At 37.3% G+C, this 26,267-nt stretch overlaps 1 protein-coding gene across 5 annotated transcripts in view; it reads left to right on the top strand.

Annotated features, from left to right (window-relative positions):
• The window catches only part of UNC13C (unc-13 homolog C), a 238,892-nt gene that overhangs the window by 31,568 nt on the left and 181,057 nt on the right, over positions 1-26,267 (top strand). For 3 of the 5 annotated variants that reach the window (XM_076347732.1, XM_076347734.1, XM_076347733.1), the window contains one exon: positions 5,137-5,203. In XM_076347732.1, coding sequence (XP_076203847.1) covers positions 5,137-5,203 — 67 coding nt within the window. Of the gene's footprint in view, positions 1-4,240; positions 4,274-5,136; positions 5,204-13,473; positions 13,500-26,267 lie in introns of those variants that run through there. The other 2 variants (XM_076347731.1, XM_076347735.1) reach the window with 2 other exon arrangements.

Below are 26,267 nucleotides of genomic sequence, written 5' to 3'. Positions count from 1 at the left end.
AAAAAACACTAAGAACTCAGAACTGTAAACTATTCAAAGTGAAAAGCAGCAGTAATATAGCTGATGTAAACATATGATTGAAGATGATAATATAGCTACTGAAACTTATGATTGTAGACAATAAGAAAGCAAATGCAAAAGAAAAAAGTATAGTCAAATTTAAAACTAAAATTTTACTGTAGAGATGAGTAACTGGTTGCTGACCTATAAGCAAGTTTTGTTCTCTGCTCTAGTGTTTGGAAACTAAATTTTTAAGGGCAACTTGAGCATCTGTAAATGGTAAACTATGTAGGGGTACAGATTTAATGGTACAAAAAAAGTATCTTGGAGCAAAGTCTGCCTTCTGTTGTCACTGAGACACACAAAAAAATCTCTATGAGGTAGTTGGGTAATGCTAAATTATATGAATCTATGCAAGGCTTAAAAAAGTAAGTCTTACTGTAATATAGCTAACTGTGGAAAGCCTAGCTCACTTAATTCTCCTTTGCAATTTTATTAAGTCATTCACTTCCCGTTAACGTGATTATAGCCAAGGTGGACATGTACTGCCTACAGGTCTTCCTAGTGTTTTACTAAACTGCTACTTATTGCACAGCTTTTTAATGTTATACTGATTCTTTTATCTGTACTGTATAATTGAGGCCTATAAAATGAGTTAAAACTGAATTATAGCTTTATAGTACAATAATCCTTCATGGGATACCATTTTTATAGTTCCACATCCCAGATATACTTTCCAGTAAGAATAGTGTTCCCTTCTACTCAAGTGCATGAGTTCACTTGAAAGCTAGCGATGCAAAGCACCTTGTTTTCAGCTGGAAACTATTTTGGTGCAGTCAGCTTCAGATAATCTCCTGGCAGGTGCTATAACAAGGACAAGTTTATTGTAGCCCAGGTGTATGTAATGTTACTTATGTCACTTTGGCCTGATGTACAAGGCTGTAGCAGGAGCTTCTGCATCTAGTGCTTCACTGCACCCACAGTTAGATATTCCCAAAGAACTTGTGCTGCTGCAGTCTAAATGAGTAACAGATGTGTAAATCCTCCCCTAAAAGTTTCAAGTATCTTACGAACTTATCATATACCTCCAATGCATGTTAAATTGTGTATGTTTCAGAAGTTACAGCATTAGAAGCGTAGTACTTGAAAGTACTCTTTTTGGTATTATAAAGAACACAGAAGCTGTTCTTCATCTTTACTTATTCTTTAAAAACAAAACAAAAAAAAATCAGTTTTGTGGTAGTACACTACGCAAGTACAACTCTGCTTGATCTGTCCATTAGAGATTGATTTAAGCACAGGTCCAGCGTGACTGTTGCTAGTGGGGAGTGGAAATTGCTGATTAAAAACCATCATAATACATGAGTGTCATTATTTCAATTTTTCTTCCATAGTTTGTTCCAGTTATATTCAAAGCTGACAAAATCAACATTAATGATGAATAGTTGGAAATCAATGCAGGTGTTCAGGACTGCCTATTGCAAACAAATAAGCATTCAGAGGATGTCATTATTTGTCTGCATGTGGCCACACTGCAACTACTATATAATTAACTGCTTTATAATGAAGTCTGTAGTAAGATTTAATTTTGCAAGAAGTGCCATGAAAATGCAAATTGTCATTGAAATACAAGACCAATTCTAATGTATTTGGGCAACATAATGGAGAGGGGAAAACTTAAATAAAAGTGTCAGTGTAACTTTCGTTTTCTATTAAAAATCCTTAGCTTTTGATAAACCAGACTGAACAGCCCTCATGTTTATCTAGCCTGTGCATTCCTTTGCACGTAACTGTCTTCTGTTGGTAAATTGATTGCAACAGGATTGGTTATTTTGATCGTTATGGCTAGGAGATGTGGAGGCCTGCTAAGTTTGATGCACAGTGCATCAAAACTTTGACTTAGGCTGCTTGCTGAACTCATCATATCTGAATATTGCTCGACCTCTCATTATGAGGCTTCTCTTCTGGTTTTCCCCTTCTCATTGTCCTTGTGAACTGCACTGGTTCAGAGACCACAGTTGGGCATTATGTTGTAGGAACAATGAATCGGTATGATTTTCGGGCATACTTAAGGCATTTGTCTCGTTTGTTTCCAAGATTTTTGGTTGTTCTACCACTGGGAATTAATGCTCTTCTAATTATCAGCTATGATTCCCTTATTTTCTGACTTAATGCTTGTTTGAAGTTCTCCTAATCTGCTGTTATTGCTTATGTTCTTTGTTTCAAAAAGTTATAGCAATGTATTTGCCTGGAACAAAATACGTTCTTTGTACATAGTTCAGTTAGCAGTACGGATCATTCCCGGCGGTATCTGGTGGTCTTCGCTACTCGGAATTCCTGTAAACTGCTTGTTGTCTGGAGGCCTTATTCAGTATTGGGAAACTGTTTTCTGGCAGGTAACTAATCAGTTTTAACAGATCTGAATAGAAATTTATCAATCATTTGTTGTCTAAAATGGACCAATCACTGTGTCAGCAGGAAGTGGACAGGTAAAAAGCTGCTCCTACTGTGTCTGTCTATGCTGAGTTTTTATGTGGCCTAAGAAGTGTATCCTAATAAGGAGAAGTGTATTGAACTGCCTTACTTGTCTGCACTGCTCAGCAGCCTGATCACAGACCAATGACTTTCTAAAAGTGTTCCAAACCAGCTAAATGTTTTTGTCTGCCTGTGTACGTTATCCCTGAAAACTTAAGAATGCTCTTCACCCTACTTTCAGTTAAGGCAGAGAAAGCTGTTTTTCTGTTCCTTCCGAATCGACATTGACAACCAACTCTCCATCTGACCTTGAGGTTAATTACCCTAATAATTCCGAAGGTTAATTATTACCTGGTATTTCCAGTCTAGTTAACAGCTGCAGGATGGGGTGGACTAATTACTAGTACTGCTTGGCTGATTTAACTTACAATAAAAAAAAGTGAATAGATGCGAAAAGAAAAAAGGCTGAACCTGCAAACATGTAGCCTCAGTGATGAGGGCAGGGGAAGACAAGCCTCTTCGTTCTTCGTTTGCATCATGTGCACTCAGCTGTGCATATCAGAGAGAACATTTTTCTCCTCAAATAAAAGAGCACTATTCCAAAAGTCCAAGATAATTAAGTAGTAATGTGTGAACCTAGGGATATCAGTGAAGGTGTAATATAAATACTCTGCAATTTTACTTTGTAGACAGGCTGCTATTGTCTTCTGTAGATTGTACTTATAGAATTTTACTGTATACTTTTATTTTGCTACCTAACTGTTATTGTACAAGGCAGTATCTTTTGAATTACTTAGATTCTTGCAAGGGTGGTAGAGTCTATGCTAATTATTTTAACCTGTGGTTAACAGCCATGAACTGAATTAGCATTTTTCAGCTTGAATTAACATTCTTCACAGGTGTGGTGAAATAGCTGAATAATGAAACCTCCTTATAATTGGCCTGTGTAACTATACAACTTTTGTGTGGGGGCAAGCAATTGCATAACAGATTCTTATTTCAAAGATTTGTTAAAGTTGTGTTAATGATGCTTATCTGATCAAATGTAAGTTTTTGTTGTGGTGGCTTTTTTGTGGGGGGTGTGGTTTTGGGGGTGGGTTTGGTTTTCTTGGTTGTTTGTTGGTTCCCCCCCCTCCCCCCCCCCTTTCCTTGTAGAGCTTTATTCCAGGCCTTGAGAGGTATAAATGGTTCCTGGATGTCTTCTCAGTAACTCCTTTAGTGCAGTTGGCAAAGACTTGGTGATGGTGCTACCTCTGTGTCTCACACGGATACGCCTTTACTGAGGAAATGCAAAGGTTTCCTTTTTCTTTTTCCCCTCTCTTGGTGGTTTGGTTTTTTGTTGTTGGGTTTTTTTTTCTTCTCTCCTCCTACCATTTGATGTCAAAGACCTTATAATCCTGATTTATGAACCACTATAATCTGGAAATATATTCCTTTACCAATGCTTTTTTATACCCTGTTAATAATATAAGGGGCAGGGATCACATCTTTTCAAGCCAGTATACTCTTAGAATTAATGGAACCCCCTGTAATCCAAAGGGGATACTGTGAGCCAGTCTCCTCTGCTTGAACATAGCTTAATTGCTTCAGAATGCCTGAATGGATGGGAGTTGTTTCAGAGCTGCAGTTTAATATTTCGTTATAGCAGAGAAAATCAGCATATGGAGCTACTGCCATGTGTTTTGCTGTAGTTACTGTCTAGTGTCTGCTTATTTTTCCACGTATACTGAGTAAAATATATGTATGCTGTGTTCTAACTTCACAGTCGATTCACCGTCAGGCCTGGGGACTCTTCACTGTAAGCATTCTGTTTTATTTTATCAACTAACAGCCAAAGTAGAGAGTGGCAGGTAGTTGGAAATGAATGGGCAGCAGATGGGAGAGAAATGTTTCTCTACCCTTATCTTCAATTGTAATGAAAATAAGATGAATAAATAATTATCAAAACAAAAAAAAAAATTTCAACTTGTTATATTTGATTTTAACATCCAAATCCTAGGAGAGAAACAAAGCTGTTTGAAATAGGAATATCAAATTTTCTTAGATTATTACTTTTATTTGCCTTTTCGAAAAAGTGGGCTGGAGTTGAAAATAGATGTAAATAATGGAAAAATACATTAGATGATTGTATTTAACCTGGTCATCCCCTGCAACAAATATTGATCTAGCTCATGGTGTCATGTCATTCATCAGAGATGAATAAAATAAATCTTCCATGTTGAGGGCCAAATAGATCATAATGACGTGTTTTCCTCCATTATTTTCCATAGCTTGTTTGGATTTAATATTGACAAAGAAAAGCCACTTGTGAATCCACTCACTGAAAAAGTACATACTGAACAGCTTATCATATTGAGTAGGAGGATGAGAGTGTGCGACTTCAGATCAGCTCTTTTCCTGCTAAGTGTAAAGTTACCCTTATGCTAATTACCAGGATAAGTTTTCATAACTTTATATAAAGAATAACTTCCACAGAGCTAATATTTTCTAGTATATAGAGGATACTATATCCAGAGGAAATACAGAGGAAATGGATGATAGTTCTAACTGACTTTGATCTGCTTGTCCGTAGACTTATCAGAGCTCTTTTAATTTTTTTTTCCATACTTTGCTGTTCTGAGTACTTTTTTTTTTTTCCTTCCCCCCGCCCCCTTTCTCCAGGAGAAATGAAGATCAAGCTGATGGAAGAAATTTTGCAAAAGCAAGATGGGCCAGGGCTATTCAGGAGGTAAGAGCTACTCTTAAAACTACTGATGCGTTACTGTAATATAAAGAATTTTCTCAGATGGAGGGAGAATTTAGTATGGGGTTTCTAGTTTATGTAAACTGCTGTTCAGTTACAGCAGGATCTGAGGTGCGACTGCTGAGTTTCTGACAGTAGAGACAATTCCTTCCGTTGGTTCTTAAATGTGTGGTTCCCTCACCTCAGGATTTTTTTTTCTTCTGAAACAGAGGAGGAGATTCTGAAACTTTCTTTAGATGCATGAGAAATGATTGTAGTTCAGCCATCTTATCTGTGTTGCATATTAATCCGGAAACCATAACTTCAGACATCTATTTCTGAATAATTTTTGATATTGAGAATCCTCAGCACATCAATAATACTTAATAAAAATGGTTTTAAGAACATTGTTTTAATATTTTTTCCGAGAAAATTCTTTTAAGTTCTACTGATGATACCAGTCCCTAAACAGGCGTATTTTTTATTAGATGTGATAGATAAGGGAAATTATGATGATGATCACTTGCTCTGTTTATGTGGTCAATAACGGTACCAAATATTTTCTTTCTCACTGTTGCTCCTAAACTGTACAAACCATTGCCTCACATGAACGGTTGGGAATTCAGACATCATCCATTTTTGCCCAGGTTGCTCAGTAGTACTATCTGTCGTGTTAGTTGTGTGCCATTTCTGGATAAGGGAAAGGAACTAATAATCCAACTCTTAAAATCCCATTTTTTGCATTAAACTGTTCAACTTTAGCTGCTGGTAATGTCTGGTGTGCGCAGGCGAGCATAGCTGTGCAGTCCCTCCATGTGGCTCTTTCTTGCAGAGCAGGTTTAACTCTCCGTAGAACAAAGTTGTTCTCCCCACCCTCACAGCCTCAATCAGTACCCTCACTCTCTCTGAAAAGGCTGTATGTGGCAGGGAGGTTGTACACCTAGTAGGAACTCAATGCAGTTGCTGTAGGTTTGGCATCACCGCCTTAAGTAAATGTTTTTTCTTTCCCATGAAAAGGAGAAGAGACCAGTGAACATCACTGGTCAGAGCAGGAAGAAGTCACGTGCCAAAGCTAAGGTAACCAGCCATCCAAGAGAATGTACACTAGAGAAGCACCCCCAGAGCTCTTCATGAGGCAATGCCTGTATTTAAAAAAAAAAAAAAATTAAAAATTCTATGTTTCTGGGGGGGGAAAAAAGTGTTAAAAGCAACAGCATTATCTATTGTCATTGACTGAATGGGCTTTTTTAGGTGTGGTGTTGGGAGATTTTTTGTGTTTTCTCAGGGTTTTTTGCTTTTCTGTAATTCCTTTTAAATACCTCAGTTCTTTTAAAGCAACTAAGCCCTTTTGAAGCAATGCTTATAAAGCAGCCGTCTCCACTGTACAGTGTTTGAGTGGAAATTATTTCACACAGCACTTTCAGGTTGGTGTTTTGAAAGAAGCTTGAGATAAGTTGTGTGGGACTTTGGATCTTAACTCCCCAAGGTCTAGTAAATATTTTGTGCATTGAAAACTGCTTCTGCTCACTATTCACACAGTGTGTTATACAGGAGGAAACTAGCTTATAGAGGGGAGTTGTGTCTTGAATTAGAAAGTAAAAATAAAGAAAAAGAATGCTGCCAGTTACCTTCCAGCCTTGATTGTGCTGCAAAACTACTGCTGATAACTTCTGAGAAACACAAATAGTTATGTCTTTACTGTGTACCGAGACCTACCAAAAAACTGAAAAGTCATGGACTTCTCTTCCTGTTTCATTTGTGTTTAGACCTTTTGGAAATACTGCTTATTCTCAAGTAGTGTGCTGTACAGCGCCACTTCCATGCTTTTATGGCAAAGCCAAACCTGTTTAGTGGTAAATACTAGTCGAACCCATCCGAGATGCACCTTCATCAGTTTCTTTTGAGCTGTTTTTTTTCTTGCTCTTTTGGGGACCAATTCCTATTTCTCTTTTACTGAATTCTGATGGCTGTGTGATAATTCATAGACTGACCCTGGTGAAAATAGTGGGGAAAAAAAAAATCTGTTTATACTGGGGTTTCATGGGAAGAGTGCTTTTCTGAGTCACATGATCTCAGTTTCTGCATACTACTGTTATTGGTTTGATCTTTTTTTTTTTTAATGCCAAATGTTAGCTTCACTAGAGGAGGCGGGCAGGATGAATCCTGGTCTAACTGACATCAAACGCAACACTCGGATATGCCAAAGAATCCAGTTTTGTCTTGTAGACAGAGATTACAATAGTCTTAAGATGCTTTTTCAGAATTTCTTCTGTGAACAGTCACCTTTCAGTGCTTGTCTAATTGCCTAGTCAGTGGGATAAATTTATTTCCAAGTTTAAAACCAAATAACTAATGTCACGTGGTCAGTAATTTTATGATTTGATGAATCAGCTGCATTTCATTCAGATGTTTAAAAGAAGTGTTTGAATAAAGGAATGTTAATATTGCGCTTCTTCCCACTACCATTCTTCAATGTAATTTTGACGTCGGCGGTTAGAAGATGGTTAAGTAAACCAATTAATATGCATGAGCTGGAATCTTGGGTTGTCACTGTGCCATTGAATTGTTTTCTGTAGCAAAGTAGTCAAAATATCTGACTGCACTGAAATAAGGACAGATTCCTCGGCAGTTAATCTAGTATCAGGCTGGGGTTGAAATATGGTGACAAAGTTATTTTAAGTCTTTAAAGAATTTGAAAATCAGGTGGATGGGAGATGTAAGCAAATACCTCATGAGGAACTCGTCTTGAAAAGAAGTGGAAAATTTCTGTAAATATTCAAAGGGTCATTTAAATCTTGAGTTACTGTTTCATTGTAAGCTGTGTGTTAAACTTTGGTCTTCATATGCTTCTAATTCTACATTTAGTAGAAATCTGGGACATTGGAGACTATGAAAACACAGCTCTTGAAGGGCTGAGTTGTCTTGCAGAGAGAGCTGTAGATATCAAAGGGGAGGAAACCTTAATCTAAAAAGTATCTAAATCATTCTAATGCTATATAACCGAACATTATATTAGGATTTTTCCATGGTAATGGAAATGGTAATAAGGGGAAATGGACACCTTTTGTATTCTCAGTCCTGACAAATAGGTCAGGATAGCAACTCTCAGAACAGAGGCATGAAGGAAAGTCATAAAAAGTAATAAATACAGCTGCTAGTTGTATGGAAGCAATTGCAAGTTTTATGCTGCCCTGTTGGTAAATTATCTAGCACAGATTAATTATAATTGGATTGTGGTTTAAGTTAAAATTTATTCCACCACCTTGTCTTCCATGTGTCATGGCTTTTGTGCAGGACATATACTATGTAAAAAGACAAAATCACACTTACCTCAACTTTGACCAAAGAACTACTTTTGTTTCTTCCCTATCTTTTTAAGTAATCTCACTAGAGTGTTTGTTTTTTCTGGAATTACTTCCTCTGAAAGTTTCTCAGGGAAAACGTATCAAAAAGTCAATAGAATTTTGAAGAAAAGAAAATGGAGGTGTCTTTTATCTGAATAAAGCTACAGTTAACTTATTTGAAGGCTTATTTTAACTTAAATCTTCCTATGGTATTGTGAGTTTAGGTATTTTATGATTTATTCCTTGCCCCCTGCCCCCCCTCCCCCCTTAAAATCAATGTGAAAGTTAAAAATTTCTTTCTTCAGTTAATTGAAGGTATTAAGAATGGTAGACCCTGGGAGAAACCTTTATGAGCTGTTGCACCATTATTTGAGGATTCTGTTAGGCAAGGTCAAAAAAAGAATTATCACTTTGCTTTCCTCCTCAAAAAATGAGGTATCGTGATTCACAATAGAGGGTAAGAAACCTAAGCTTTCTCTCTTGACTGTCATAAAAGAAAATCAACAAACAGGAATGTAACATACTCTTTTCCACAATTCAACTTCATTTCTCCCCTTTGCTTCAGAGTTCAAAAAGGGACCACTGTAACATTCTCCCTTCCTCCTGTTTCAGTATCTATTTTGAGTAACCATGTTATAGCATTTTGCAGGTTGTCTTTGGACTCACGTTAAATGATTTATTACTGGTTTTATTGGTAGCCTGTGGCTGAGTCAATGTGCTATAGAATTATACAGCTCCTGGAGCGTATTTGTAATTGAATTATAGAGCATTTTGTGAACATCTGAGGCAATGCTTAGAAGACTGTGAAACTCAACAGGGCTCTTTTCAGAGAAAGTTTACAAGTGAGAATGTGTGCTTCACATAAAACAGGAAAGATAAGCCAGTTAGTATGAATCAACTGGGCCGTCCTTTAAGGGCACCATTCTGTGGAGGCAAAAGCTGGCTTTGGAATGCAGTGAAGGTACTGAAGATGAATAGTTAGGATTGTGAAGGCAAGAATCCATTAAGTGAGGGAGGGTTGGGGTTGTTAATGATAAGGATTGGCAGAGTACCTCTCATGATGGCAAGAAAGGGAAGGAAGTCCCAGGGTGAGGAGAGAGAAATACTAGGACGACCAGCAATCATATCGGTGGGAGATCGAGGATAGGAAAGGGAGCTGAGAGCAGCCAAGAATGGAGCACTGATGAACTCGCAATCCTAGCAAAGAGAATGACAGGTCATACTCTGAAAAGCTAATGAATGATATTGATGGAATCTAAGCTAGACAGAGTGGGCTCAGGGCAAAATGTGGGCTTCAGGAGAGAAAATTACCTTGCTTCCAGGTTTATGATAAATCATGTAACCCTTTGCTCGGGCAATCCTAGTACTGTGAGCTGGATTGTTGCAAGCATTCAGCTTCTAGAGTCCTTGCAGCATCTGCCTTAAAGTTCCTGCTTCATCGTTATGGATCTTTCTTGTGATCTACCCTCCTTACCCATTTTCAGATCAGTGGGGTTGGCTGTTTTAATTCACTACCAAAGAAATTTTTCTTTTCCAGTTTGGTGGTGTGCTCTTTATTGCTGAATCTTTCTGTGCTGCTACCGCTCATGGCAAGTCTCCAGATGACTCTTAATTAGTGCTGTTAGCAGTGCTGTATATACTTGAATTTAAGTGTATGACTGAGGGTTGTGTGGAATGGAGATGCTGTAAGTCCTCCACTCTAGGTCACTTTTTGTCATGGTTTAACCCCAGCCAGCAACTGAGCACCACGCAGCCACTCGCTGACTCCCCCCCGGTGGGATGGGGGAGAGAATCATAAGGGTAAAAGTGAGAAAACTCATGGGTTGAGATAAAGACAGTTTAATAGGTAAAGCAGAAGCTGTGCACGCAAGCAAAGCAAAACAAGGAATTCATTCGCTCCTTCCCATGGGCAGGCAGGTGTTCAGCCATCCCCAGGAAAGCAGGGCTCCATCACGCATGACGGTGACTTGGGAAGACAAATGCCATCACTCCGAACATCCCCCCTTTCCTCCTTCTTCTTCTTCCCCCAGCTTTCTATGTTGAGCATGATGTCATATGGTGTGGAATATCCCTTGGGTCAGTTGGGGTCAGCTGTCCCAGCCGTGTCCCCTCCCAGCTTCTCGTGCCCCCCCAGCCTGCTCGCTGGTGGGGTGGGGCGAGGGGCAGAAAAGGCCTTGACTCTGTGTCAGCACTGCTCAGCAATAACGGAAACATCCCTGGGTTATCAACACTGTTTTGGTCATAAATCCAAAACACAGCCCCATACCAGCTGCTGTGAAGAAAATTAACTATCCCAGCTAAAACCAGCACACTTTTGTTCCAATGAGCTTTATCAAATGCAAAGAGACTCTGCAAGCAGGATAAATGTGACTTAAGAGTCCAGAGCAACTATTTATTTCTTAATATGAACAGCAAAGCTAGGATTAGGAAGTTACTAGGCTAATCGTTGATATGTGCATCACCCTGATAAGAGCGAGTGTTTCTGTTCTATTTTCATGTTCCACTGGGCTGGGAAAGCAGGGTCCCTCTGCCACTCCTTGAAATGGGCTGATCCTTGCTAATATTGAATTGCCACCCTCAGATTCTCTTTCTTCCCCCCCCCTCCCCTTTTATAGCTTTTCATATCAGTATGTTACCTCTGAAATCCTTGAGCTGCTAACTTCCCCCCCACTTTTTTTTTTTTCCAGTTGGGTCTACACACACACACCCCCACACACACCCCGCCCTTCTTGTCTTGCTCACATCGTAATTACAGATTTCTCAGTAAAGCTCAGGCAAGGTCATACACCTGTACTGTATTTGAGGAGAGCTTGGATCAAAGAAACTTGAACCCCCAGGCTGAAGGTAACAGTCAGTTCCTCAGCTGGGACTAGAATGCATGCGCTAATGAACCTGAGACAGGAAAGGTCCAGAAAAGTCTAATGCATATAGTTAGATCGGAGGCAGCACTTGCATATTGTGGGGGTTATTTTGCCTCTAACCAAGGTGTAAAGAATCAATAGAAATAAATTACTTTTAAGAGGGAATAATAAAAATTGACTTGTATAATGGGGCAAATGTGAAAAAGAAGGCAAATTATGTTGCTCTGAGTTCATTATACTTTCCTGTCAATAGCACCAGTAATAAGTTTATATATAATTTTAAGAGAGTAAAAATAAGCATTTGCATAATGCAGCTGATAATTGACAATTTTAGGATAAAAGAAAAAAAAAGTAAGAATATTCCTGAAATATAATGCTTATGAGAATCCTTGACCATTTTACATTAATCTCTGTAAAGATCAGGATATTCTTTTACATAAAGTACAAAGCTGCACAATTAGTTATACTGTGGTTGTGGAAGCATAATGAAGATTCATATTCTGCCAAAACTTTTGGTGTTTTCTTCCAGAATCAGAGACAGTTTAGTAGAACAATAGTCTGATTTAATATTTAGAAACAGAAATACTGTCTCTTCTGTGATTAATGAGGAGTTTAATGCTTAATAGTAGTATCTGTAAGAGACCAGTTACTGCAGAAAATGTAATTATGGCAAAACACAAAGGGACACAATAATAGAAAGCAAAGCATCAAACTGAAAACAGTTCCTTACATGAAAAGTGGCAACTGAGTCAGATTCTTGATTTTTTAAAATTCGTTAGCAAACATTCTACTTTCCTAGACAAGAAAATCAAACAGTCTCTAGAATGAACACATTCCTAGAGGGCAACAAAGAACAAAATAGTCATAAGGGAAGAACACAACGGGAGGATTCAATTTCAGGAGTAACATATGTTGTTCTTAAGTTACCACTTCAAATGCATAATATTATGACTTTGGGTGCTTGATGTATCCGGATGGGGAGAAAGCTCCCCTTTTCCTCCTGAAATATGCCTAGTTACTGGCCTTTCTTGATTTTTTTTCTTTTAGTTGTTGTTGTCATGTCCCGTCCCTGTCGTCGTCGTCGTCGTCCGTCCCCCCCCCCCCCCCCCGTATTTGCTTTTCACTGTGATCCCATCTTGTGATTCCTTCTGAGATCAGGGCCAACTTTTGTTTAAATTGCAGCTGGCAATCAGCTGTTGTGTTTTTAAATTGTTTGCCTGTTCCCTGTTAATTACTATTTAGAAAATATCAAAAGTGGTTTTACTTCACTTAGCGGAATTCAAACTGCATGATTTTATAAACCTAGCAATTGGTTTAAGGATACAGTGTTTGGCAAAGGTTTAGAGCGGAGTAAGAAATGGCCTTAGCCTTCATAACTTCAGAAACTCCAAAACACTTATTGTAGTCATCTGAAGTAAAATCTGAAACAGCTCACAGGTGGATTCCATGCACTTATGAAATATCCAGATTTGTATCTCGTGAGTAGTTATTTTCTCTTTTCCCTTCTTATTATAAAGTCGTCTTTTTAGGAGAAAACACCGAGCTTTACAGTAAAGAAAATAATCGTTGTATAGAAAAAATATCTTGTATGAAGAAGAATGTCTTGAAAAGTCTGTGCGTGCTTCCAAAAAAAAGGGGGGTGGGGATGCTATATTCTACATGTTTCTTTGTATTTTTAATAGGCTAGGAATTCTATCAAGAGCTGTAGCCGTGAGAACTTTCCATAGGTTGAAACAAAATTCAGTAAAAGCAGTGTGATCACCTCCTCTAATTCAGTGTCGCTCTCTTAGATAACTACCCTATTTGAAATCAGTAGCACCCGCAATACTTGCGTGCTAGCAACGTTCCAGCCCTGGGGCCGGGGGTGCTGGGAGCGACATGGCCGCGCTCCTCTCCCCTCCTCCCTCAGCTGGCTTCCGAGGCGCAGTACGTGCCGTCTCCCTGCAAATGAGATCCTCGGAGGGAGCAGGGCGTTGTTGTGCTTCTCTGCGGCTAAAAGCAGCTAGAGTGATTTCAGAGATTGACTAGAGAAACTTCCTTTCTACTCAGCGTGGTTTCATGCCCCCGCACCCCCCCAGTCTGGACGTCTCTGATTAGGTCAGAATATTATGATTTAAGAACTGATCGATGAGGTTTAAGAATTGACGCAGTTATTGCCTTTCTTTAATGAAAGGGAAGAAACATCCATCCCTTCAGCAGACTGGGGAGGTGGGGGGCGGGAGAAAGATAGCTTAATCCCATGACAGCTTTTCCGACTTTCAGGCTGAAATCCGTCATGAAATATAAATTACTTCTAAGTTGTTGCATCAGTTTGTAATTGTCACCGTTTCAGTATAAGTATTAAACAATAGAAATAGTCAAATAATATCTATAACAGTTATATGTCCTTTAACACTGTTTTTATTACTTAAAAATAGTGATGGAAATTATTGAAATATTTTCACTGGACAGACTTGTGTTCCTAAGAATTCCAAGAATCATCTCTGAAAGTCATGGCCGCGTAATCCTGGAAATAGGCACACAGAATAGCTGTTCTCTCCATGAAGGTTTATAGCTGCCCATTGGGGTCTGGGTTTTTTGTTTGGGGTGTGGTTTTGGGTTTTTTGGGGGGGTTGTGGTGGTGTTTGGTCTTGGTGGGTTTTGCTGGGTTTTTCTATTAAGATGCAGGGATTGGCTAGAATTGTGTAACAAATTGCAACATCTCTCTGTACATAGTCTGTATTTCTCCTGTTCCTTCTGCGTGTGGGAGTTACACTTTTAACACCGTGTTTGTGAGGTACAATCAGTGTGAACCCTTAAAGGCATGGTTCTTTAAGGCCAGCTTCATCAACATCTGAGGTTACTGGCAAGTAACCACAAAAACGCCAATGGGCCGTGGGTGCAAACTGCTCCTTTGTGTCAGTTCACTGAAGGCTGACGTGGACGCCTTTTCAAGATGCACAGTGGTTTCATTCCAGTCATTGGCTTTCAAGTATCTGGGCTACCAGAACTGTGAGCACTTCAGCTACAGAATGAAAACCTCTGCTCACGTACTTGCTATAGAAAGTTCTTAACATCGCATCTATGTGAGGATCATGTGAACAGACGTACAACATAACTTTGTTGTGAAGATGAATTTGGGTAACTCCAGTTGCAAGTAATTAGTATGTATTTATACATGAAACTAGATTCCTGATTGGTCAGTATCATTACAAGCAAAGTCAGCATTGTGCTGGCTTGGGCGAGTTCTACATGGAATTTTAATTCCAGGGTAGATAAGTCATAATTAGTTCTGAAGGTCTTTGGATTGTGTTTTGGTTTTGTTTGGTTTTGTTTTTCCTTCTTAAATATCAATTGAATGATACATTTGGCAGAGTAAAATTCCCTGCTTACGCTGGGCTATCAAATAAGTGGCTTCCAACTGAAACATTCAATGTCTGGTAATGTAACAGATTAGTATAGACAGGATCAATACTTAGGAACTTGCTTGAAGGTGACAACATTAATCTAAGTGTTACGAGTTAACATTATTTGCGAACAGTTTTTTATTAAATGACAAACCCTTGCATTTTTGCAAAACGTTCCCAATATTTACTGTTTTTACTGTCTGTGGTCTCAGACCACTTGCTTAATCTTGATAAAAACCCAATTTATTTCAGTTGTAAGTGTGTATCTGCTGTGGGTGGCCATGCTTGATTAGGCTGCCTGATTTTTCTTTTTTTAGTTTTTTTTAATCCTTACATTTTGAGAGGCATTATTGTTACATCTCATGTAATTAGGACTGTATCACTGAGTATTGATATCAATGGAATATTTCCTATTGTGCACTTATAGAAAAGTTTTATTGTATTCTTTGTTGGCTTGCAGTGTCACAGATTTGAAGCATCAGTTTGTTTGAGTTCAGACAGAATATTAAATAATTGCCACCGGCTAACTACAATAAGATTTGAATAATGAAGCATTCGTTCATCTGGTTCTTAACTATAAATCTAATTAATGGAGTATTTATAGGTTGCATTCATTTCAGCAGGACATAATAAATATGATGGTCCATAATTATTTTTACAATGATACACAAAAAAATCCAAAGTATTAATTTTACCACTGTATGTAAGAGATTTTATTCTAGAACTGTTCCATTTGTAAGTTGTACTTAAAAAGCATTATATCCCAGGATCTCATTACTAACAATAATACAAGGATTGCAGAAAGTGAGAGCTACAACCGATAAGCTTTAAATAAGCATTAATTGTTAAATACTTTTAAGTGCTGCCTTTTATTCAAGGTATCCTTAATATATTTTTGAAGTAAATAACTGAATTACAAGCTTCTCTGTTACAAATGTGTCAGCTATTACCAGAAATTCCAAAGTTTTGTTTATTTTTATACAGGAAGCATACATAATTTGCTAGCTGAAAACTTAGTATTTTATATAGTATTTCAGTGCTGCTATCTCCCAAGATTAAAGGGGATAATAGTATACCTGTGGTTTTATGCACGTACATGCATTTTGTGAAACTTTTACATTTACATTATGTGTATACTTTGTATGTAGAATGGTTTTATGTAGGATCATTCTGGATGTATTTCTGTAGTTCTTCATGTGTGAGAGTTTTCAATATATTTAATAGGTGTAAGGCTGAATGTGGCCTTACACACACTGTTAAATCAGTTAACATTTGAAAACCCACCCATTGTATTCTGTACAGGATAACTTACTGCATGCACAATAATAATCCATTCTGCTATTTGAACCCCAGTAGACAAATGACTGAGTCCTACTGTCTAGGTATTAATTGGGAACATACAAAACACTTTTCCTGAAAAACAGAGTGATACGCTGCTTATTATCTGGAGCATCCTTAAATAATCATGGAATGATCATAGTTATGAATCTATTTAGCAGGTTCATTACCAAAAATGGTCAGCTGTTGAAAGCACTGCTGAAAGAAACAGCTATACAATTGTTTCTCTGGGTCACGTCAGGCTGATAAATAAAAGGTTAGGTGAAACATGGCCCTACCAAGCAAGAGATACGCTCTCACCCTGTTATCCTTGTGGGCACTGATGCACCTGCTAGCTCTCACGATGCACTGCATGTGTTGTTTCTGTGAGCGAGGGTTCTCAGTAAGCCTATTTTACTCTCTCTGTGAAGCAGAAGGGCTGCCTTCCACGCAGGAGGGCTGTGGCTATTGCAGCGAATACTGCATTCAGAAGCAGTGGCAGGAGAAAACAGCAACGGGTGAAGTTACCAGCACATAAAACACCAGGATGATTACTGTTCTCTCATGTTGATGTTGTATTTGAGCAGGAGTAGGACACTGACTCCTGTTTTGCTATTATCGAGGACAAATAAAGCTGAGCTGCAGAATGAATTAGTAGCTAACACCATGATTACTTTTAGCTGTTAGCACAAATTGTAGGAGGGGGGAAAAAAACAGGAGAGGGAGTCAAAAAAAACAAAACAAAAAAACCCCCAAACATTTAATGCTGCCTAGGGAATACGGTGGAATTTAGAACAGATACCGTTGCGGACTAACAGCATGCCTGATTGCACTTGAGTTGAATCACTGAGAAGCAGCCTCATGTTGTATTGTACCATTTTTAAGGCTGAAGGAAGAACGGCAAAATAGTAATGGAGTTGTGTACAGTATTTCTGCGTAAATGGAAACTAATATAAAGATGGTGGTATGTAATTTGTACTTTATTTTTAAGAAGAATTTAATCCAGGTATGTATCCTCTTTGTATCTAGTCTACATACATTTTTCTGTTTCCTTTGTTTCCTTTCCTTATTTTCATTCTGAATGTACCTCCCACTGTTCTAGCTAATGCAATGCACTGATTTGTAACTGATTTGCTTTCTGATGCTGTAATGTTAATGAAACTGTCTGGGTTTGTGGACTTAAGAATCAAGACTTCATTAAAAAGTGGGGGGTTTATTTTGTAATGCTGGTAAGTTCGCAAGATAAGTTGAGTCAGACAGTATAGTATTTGATTTCACAATGAGTTGGAACATTTTAATTGGTATAAAAAGAGAAATAATTTCGATATGTGAATACATGGTGAAAATATAGTATGTTTTGCTTATATCTGCCAGTACTTTTTTCCTAGTTCATTATAAGATTAGTAATAAATTGAGCTTTACAGATGCTTGTGTATTTCTGGGTCTTGATTAATCTTCAAGATGAACACCCTGCAGCTTTCTTTTGAAGAGGCAGCTTGCTTGGAATACACGCTTGATTCTGTTCCACAGCTAAACCGATGTGTTAGAATACCCTCTCTCATGTACCTCCCCCAGTCCACAACCTAAAAAAACCCTGTAGCGATTTAATACTTTTTTGTCCATCATTTTAGGTTCAAGAAGATAACATTAGTGTTTTGCCTTCTGCAATTCCAGAGGCCAAGTAATAGTAGCTGAAACTAATTTCTTACTATGAGATTGATTGTTCATTTTGCTTTAAGGGGAAGAATTATGCAGATATAAAAAAATCTGACTGTATTCATTAACCCCCGACTTTCTTTAGTCACCTGAGTCCTATTGCATTTTTTGTCTTATTAATAATATTTTCTTTCAACAGATTGTATGTAATAGGTGAAATAGAACATAAAGCTATGTGCTCTTAAACTAAGGACACTAATAGTTGTCTTATAATGGGCATGTCTAGTAAAAATGTATTAAAAACATTTGACATTAAAAATAATGCTCATCTGATTGTTCAGTAGTCCTGAAATCTCTTAAAACATTCTGTTGCATTTCTAATTTGAATGCAGCCCAGTTTTAAGTAAGATATTTTTATAACATGTTGATACAAAAAGGGTTAATATCAGTTCCAGCATCTTAATACTGATGTTAACCCTTGGCTGACAGCAACTCTTGTGCCTTAAAAGCATTCATTGCTGTAACATTATTTAATTGCGTTCTGATGTGAAAATAAACTCTGATTATGAAGTTGTAGTTATTTTTCACAGAGGAGGTGATACAACTCTTGTTTCCCAAATGAAGCATTAGAGATTATATAAAATAGATGCCTTTAGTGTAATACACAACTATGATTTGGCAGTTGAAAATGTAAGGTTACTTGACACATTTGAGTGTTCTAAAAATCAGTGCTAATTCTTACCATATAAATCAACGTACTGAGAAAAGTGTTGAGGGGAATGCTGTTGAGTCTAAAAGCATTAAGAAGAGTGAAATGTAGTATTTAAGGTTCAAACATCTTTTGTTCATCATAAATTACTTTTGTGAAGGATATTATGGTAGAAATTTGGTTAACTGTCATCTCAAAGACCTTTCATATAGAAAGAAGTCATGATGCATGAGGTTTTTTTCAGTGGAATTTACACAACCTGAAGAGAGTTGTATAAAGGTCTTCTGTCACTATGCCATTTGCTTGATCCTGCAGTGATGTCAGCACAACATTATCATAATGACTATATATTGCTGTGGAAACACTTAGGAAATCACAGGTGAAATACTGGGATTCCGGAGTGTTATCAAGGAGAAGACTGATAGCTCAGAATATCTCCCAATTCATTAAAGTATCAAGGAGGACTGAAAATTCCAAATTTTCTTTAAACTGTAGTGTTGTGAAAACCTAGGAAGAATTAATTAGTATATTAGAGTCTGCCTTGTGAGACCAGTACAGTAAATCAGAAGCTCTGAAGCATAAAAATTCTTTGGCACCTAAGAAGGTTCTTGCACAGGTTCTGTTTTTCTCATCTTATCTGTGTCATTCAATTAGGTTGATGGTTCTAAAGCAGAGGTTCTTACTTTCAGGTGGAAATCTAAGTATCACTCCATAGTTGTCAGTATATTGAAGCAAAGAAAGCAGAGAAGTTTTTCTTATAAAATCTTTGCAGCAAATTTAAAATTATGCTTAATATCTACCCTTCTTATCAATGAATGTCATTTCAGATGTTTAGCGAGCATGGCTCCTATCTGTGTGTGCCTACTCACCCTAGTGTGTGTTGCTGTCAACAGTAGTTGTAGTGGTTTGTGCTTGTGGCGTTTTTCAAATGTAAATGTCACAGATGAATGCTGCTGTTTATTGAATGAAAGGCCTCTTTATCAAAAACTGTCCATTTCATACTTTTGTGTTCTAAAAATTTAATGGGAATTATTAGTTAACTACATTTTAGAAAACATTTAAAACCTTTTTGTGGTGGAAGGATGGAATCCAGAGGGCTTGCTTATAAGTAACATTTTGCCCATTTATCCCTTAATCTAAACATTTCACAGAGAATTTTTGTAAGTAGTTTAAAAAAAAAAAATCCCCCCCAAAAAAACCCAACCAAACAAGAAAATTGCAGCTCTCTAAAATAATCTGTGTTATATAGAGTGATGGTAGTGCACACATGGTCACAGACTCCATGGCAGTCTCTGTCCAAAAGAGATCTAATTCAGGGCAGAGAATTGTCCATCCCAAGGCTCAGGCCAGTACAATTAGAGGATTAAAATTCTATACCTGGAAGAAAATTGAGGGATTTTTTTTTATATATATTTTCTGATGGAATGATTATAGAGATTGTTTAAAGTTGCTGAAAAGTTTTTGAAATGTTAATAATATATGAGACTTTGAATGTACACTCAGTATACTGTAAATATATCCTCTGCATATGTGTTATGCTTCAGTGTAAATTAAATCACTTGTGCTCTCAGGGTATAATGCTCTAGAGAAAAGTCCTAATTAAAAACACAGACAAAATTAAGGACAGAGCTGAGATTTGGTCAAATGCGTGTTGATGCTTTCTATTTTTTAAAGGCATTAAATAGGTTCTGATTATTCTATATACAGTAAATCTTTTGTATATTTGTGGTAATCTGACATAATAGCATGCATGTAATAGTCTAACTCATACTTAGAAGCTAATGTGCCTGGTACTGACTTAGTAATACAATTATCCCCATATTGTCAGCAAATAACTTTTCCCTCTCCAGGTTTTCCATTCCTTTTGTAGCCTGCATTTAAATAGGAATGGACTATTAAGTGGAATTACCTCTAAATCTTAACAGCTTTTGAAGTGAGAGTATTGACTATAAATAAGTTTATATAGGACAGCATACCTCATATATACAGCTGTAAAAGGGGGGAAAAGGACTCTCAGTTTCACTCTTGCTGCCTTCTTTATACACTACAGACTTTTTTTTTTCCTCTTTTCATTTAAAAAGTTGAGGAAACAACTAGAAACATTAAAGAAAAAAGGTTAATACATTTAGCCAAATAATATTAAAGCTGTGTTCCAAATCATCTGCAGTCTCTTAACCCTAGCATGCGTTAATATATTCAACTACACTATAGTAAGCTATCTACTGCTCTCCAAATGGAGCACATTTTAACTTTAGGAATCTGTTCAATAGCTCTTTACACTTAAGTATTAGTCTACTATATTTGGCAAATCTCTTCCTTTTGTTTTTAGTTCTAGTCAAGGCCATTGTCCTTTAATGACAATTGCTTTAAATATAATTTTCATATTTGCAATATAAATACCATACTGCACAATTGTTTCTAAAGAAATAAATAGTGTTCTAAATGTCTTCAACAGTTTTATTAGTTTGTAAATAATTGATTGGCAACTTTAGCCTCACAGTTGCTGTAACGACTTCTCAGAGAAATGCAAATACTATGAATACAAACAAAGGTGCAGAGAATACTGTAACTAAAAAAGTAAGAAAAATTATTGCAAAATTAGAGTTTATTTTTTCAACTCGTGTCTGTCTTCAATAGTAATTGAGGAAAAACCATCTTTGACTCTGCAAAAAAATCGTCTCTTTTCCCATAGTGGTCATAGCAGTAGGGGAGCAGTGAAGACGACTTTTCTCTCCAGAACAACTACTCATCCTAGCTAGCTGGGAATTTACATTTTCTTCTAAGCGGTCCTGAAGACAATATGCTTCTATATATTATGAAGTAGTTTAATTGCAAATAATTGTTAAACCACTGAGTTAATTCACTAATATACGGAGTTCTATATGTGGCTTCTGTTTCAGACGCTGTTCTAAATCACAATGAGCCAAAGTCAGTTTTAAGCGTGTGCTATTTGCATCTGTTGTTATCCTTAAACTTGATTAAGTTGTATGCTTAATTAAGAACAGATAAGTCAAGTAACAGCTACAAATGACCAGTCTTGCAGTATGACTGTTAAATATTTAGATTGGATTCCATAGCGTACTTGACGAGCTATGTGCAAGCTCTTCAGGACAGCAGTAGGCCTTGTGGGTTAAAAAAACAGCAGGCTGTAGTCTCTTCAGCCTGGGGTTTGAAACAGCAATTTGGTGGTTAGTTGTATTGGTAACATTCCACATAAATAGAAAGGCAACGTGTTTAATGGTGGTTAGATACATTAATAGCAGGATCCATAAAGAAGTGCCACCAGATAAATAAACAGTGATATTGACGGACAACAGGAATAGCTTTCTAGCCAAAAGGAGAGAGTGCTGATAGCACTCCATGCTCTCCTGTGAATGTTGGAGGGGGTGATGGGATAGAGCAAAACTCTGCTGGTGAAAACCTGAGGACTTCCTGGAACAAAGAGTAGTTATCCAAAAGAGAAAGCAGAACAACCTTCTTGCTGTTGTCCTTGTCTTTGCCAGGGTCTGCAGGCAGGTCATCTATGTAGCATGTGCAGTATTAAAATGAGTATCACTTTACCTTGGGAGACTCACCAGTAACACAGATCAAAAATGCCACTATTTAAGAATATAAGGGGAATTTAAGAAGAATATGAAGGAGCAGATAATTGTTCCAAATTCAGTTCTTCTGAATTAGATCATCTGAAGTGATCGTCAGTATAATGCTACTGTCACAGTAAACTGATGAAGCAATCTGGAGTATACACAGTTATGCTTGTCTAAAGAAAGGTAGCGCAGGTTTCACCCAACAGACATACACTGATGCTAAGTACAGTTATGTCAGGATAACCTTATTCCTAGGCAACCACAAGACTAGTCAAAGACCATACTTGAGAAATCTGTAGATCTGAATTCTAGTTATTCTGGTATTGATTCCTTATGTTTCTGATAGTAAGAGAACCTCTCAGCCTCAGTTTCTGCGGCTGCAAAGTGGATTGTTTACATTTTGTTTGTCATGTGTGATTATTCATTTCTGTGAAGCATTTTGCGTATCGCAAATAGATGTTGCTGCCCATAGGCAGCAATGACTACTTTGCCAGTACTGCAGAGTGGTATTGCTGCGGAGAAAGACTTTTTGGTTTTGTTTTGTTTTCCCCTACTGTCTTGGTGTTGTGAACACAGACTGCTGTATGCCTTTTTACAGAGGGAGACGGCACTTTAGTCTCATCTTCTTCCCTGTCCCCTTCCAACACACACAGGCCCCTTGCACTTTATTAATAGTGTAAAGGTTAAGCAGGGCTATGGTTCTGCCTGTTTCTTGCTTTTTGGGGGGGACAGTCTGCATCCGCAAAGCTACCTCATTATGGAGAGGGCTGCTGCTCTACAGTTTCATTTACTGGGATCTGAACAGAAGGTCAGCAGTGATCTAGCTATTCTTTTTAAATACTGAAATTATTTTTTTAAGATTATTTAATTTTCTTTCTTTATAAAAATAGAGGGCTGGATTTGATAAAATGAAAAAAAAAATAGGGAATCTATGAGGATCTGGTGTTCAGACATGTAACTAAAATACACTGCTTGCATTATTTAAAAAGCTATCATTAACCCGACCCACTCTGCCCCCTTCTACCTAACACATTATTTTTAGACTTGGGAATAAGATCCTTTATACCTGATGCTTCCAACTGATAAGTTTTATTTTGACAATGCTTTGTTATCAACAGTATCCTTGAAATCAATCCAAATTACCTGTTCACCATCAAGTTGATTGACAAAAGTCTATATTCAGACTTGCTATGGGTTAAAAAATTGAAGGAAGTGTCATTGTGTTCTTTCTTTACAGAAGGAACGCATTAACAATTTCTTTTATTTCTAATCTCACAATCCATAACACTTTCCCATTTCGTGCTCTATAACCACCTAGCGTGAAGTCTGTACTTTACTTCTGTAACATTTCAACTTGATTCCTTATCTTAGAATGGGTTAACTCATCTGTGTTCAACTTTATCAGATAAATTGATTTAAGTCAATAAACAAGCAAAGTGAAAATAAAAAACAGGGTCATGATGGTTTATTGGGAGACCTGGATAAATGCAGAAAATCACTGAATGACAGCTGGCAGCTCATTCAAGTAATTCACTTAGTCCTATGTGCTTCTCAAAAGACTGTTCCTTATTTCGTAGAGTTTTAGCCTACAGTGATTTAAAATGGTAAGAACAACCCAATACAAACCTTTACAAAAAGTAATGGATAAGACCTATAATGACTCAAACTTGATTCCATGTGTAGATATACAATTTTAGAAAATGAGTATTTGACAGAGCAATGGTAGGCTCTAAACTGATGAACAGATCATATGACTAATATAGCTGAGATGGAATGGAACTCGCATGAGAGAACATAAATCTGCTCCATTTAGCAGATCTGTGTGTTTTTGTAACAGTACAATTTTTAATTTACTATGGCATTGTCAGAAACTGGGTTTAAATAAGTTGAGTACTGAATCTGCAGCTATTTATAATACTTTCAATTATCTCTGATAAAAAGCATAGGTTAGGCATTGGATAAAACATACATATGGCTGTCTGTGAAATGAAGATTCTTCTACAGAGAAGAATTAAACCTTATTTAAAATGAATGGAAATGTTCCAGATTCCAATGATAATTTCATTATTTCTTGATGTTTTGGAGGCTGAACCAGTAAACAAGCCTTCTAGCTTGTTTATACGTTGTTGGTTTGAAGTCTTTTCAATGAGAAGAATGTCCAAGTCATCTGAGTGAAGTTTGTACAAGAGGGCACTTAAAAAGCTATGGTTGTGTGGGCAGAGGAGGCAGGCAGTCACACTTCAGATCTGTTCAACAAATGGTTACAAACGTTCAGTGTAAGAGCTGAATGGTTAACAAGTGTTTCTACATCTAGAAACATGCCTTTGATACTGAAAAGTGTCCCAGGATGGTTCCTTTCTCCACTAATAGTATGTGAAAACAAGGCAGCCGTGGCTCCAGTGAGAGCTTTGTAACATTCTGAGAGATGCTGTTTGCATGCCTTGAAAATTGTGTGCAGTCTTATTGAGCATTCTTTTGCTTCCAAACATTGCGTGCTCTTAATTCACTCTTAATACTCTGACTTCAGGCATAAGACTAGAAGAAAAAGAAGTCACAAGAGCTATGCTGTTGCACGTATGTTAAAAATGTGATTCATGTTCCACAAATATTTCACCTTTTATAAAATAACAGGCAGCGACTTTAGGAAGGATGAAGAATGTTGTCTGTTCTGCTTGCTCTTGTGCTGTATCCCAATTTTGTTATAACTGGAAAAGAAATAAGTCTGTTTACATCCTCTGTTCCAGGATTCTAAAAGCCAACCAGGCTTTTACCAGCTTTGCTTGGGCTCTATTCAACAGGGTGCATTTTGCTGCTGCGGTATGAATCAGTAGTTAGTGTTTATTATTGACCGTAACATGAGTATAATTAGAAATATCAGTGAAGAAAAACTCTGTAATGAAAAGACCAGATCTTGGGGTGTGTGAGGGGACCATAAGGTTTCATACAGTGCCACGCTGTTTGCAGACAAGGAGAACAGTTCATATCCTTTACTCCTCTTAAGACACCACAGAGCAAGTTTTAACCCTTCATATACCCTGTATCTAAATATGCTTCTTATTCTGCCAAAGAATTTTTAGCTGGTTTAAGAACTGAAGTGGCCATTTTAAGGAACTACTACTTTGTTGGATTTTTCTGAGCTATTTGTCTTGTTTTTATTCTGCAGCTATAAGACTGGGACATGAATGATATGCTGTACAAAAAAGTATATTTATATGTTTAAAATGCATTGACTACATTTCTATGGAATACAACCTTTTGTTTTACGGAATAGAAGCTTCCAAATACCTCATGAAATCTTTTCTTCTCTATATTTTAGATCAAATTGCTTTCCTGTTGTAATGGCATCTGTTTTTGTCCTAAGACTTACAAATCATATTTGTTTCTCCCTCTTCCTCTTGTTTTGTGTAGGGTGGGGTGTTTTGGTGTGGTTTTTTTTTCTGTGACCAGAACAGTGTAAAATTTAGTAACCTGGGTGAGCATGTTCCATCAGCTGTCATTATGATTTTCTGTTATTTTCTATAGTTTGGGGTGGTTTTTTTCCTCTTAAAGAGGAGAAACCAAGGAGGTATGCCCACTTTAAGTCCTGGCTTACCATAACGTGTTAAAGTCTCATATAAAATGAAAGCATCTATTTCTCAAACCATAGTCATGTGCCTAATTCAATCTCAAGATAGAACAGTACTTCGTGGATACAATACTGATTTGTTGCACAGAATGCTACCTTGCTCCAAATATGAACCAAGAGACACCTTTCTACTTCTATTTTACTAGCTAGTAACAACTTGTTCCCCTGTCAGTTTTTTGACCACTGCTGTATATCATATGGATCTAAATTGAAGTGTCATTACTCTGAAGGAAAGCAGATGGCATTAATACCAAATATCTCGGAGAATTAAACTGGACAAAGAAGCCTGTAAATAAGTATAGCTTATTCATTTATGTAAAAATATTTGCCTAGAACTGCTTTCAGCTTCAATTGTTCATGCAACATTCTATTCAGACAATTATGGGGAAAGTATAAATAAATGCTTAACTGCTCTGTGTTTCCATTGTAACCCAGTTAAAACAACATCAGTATTATTGAATGACAAGTTTGTTTGGCAGCCATTGTAATGTCATTCCCTCCTTTTTAGACACTTCAAGAAGCCATGCGCAACAGACTGAGATTTTGCAAGACATACAAAACCCCCTTCAGGATTTGGTTTTGAAC

Source organism: Aptenodytes patagonicus, chromosome 10 (assembly GCF_965638725.1).
Source record: "Aptenodytes patagonicus chromosome 10, bAptPat1.pri.cur, whole genome shotgun sequence".
NCBI classification, from domain to species: Eukaryota; Metazoa; Chordata; class Aves; order Sphenisciformes; family Spheniscidae; genus Aptenodytes; species Aptenodytes patagonicus.
The sequence above is the reverse complement of the archived record's forward strand: the minus strand, read 5'-3'. Positions and strand labels throughout refer to the sequence as shown.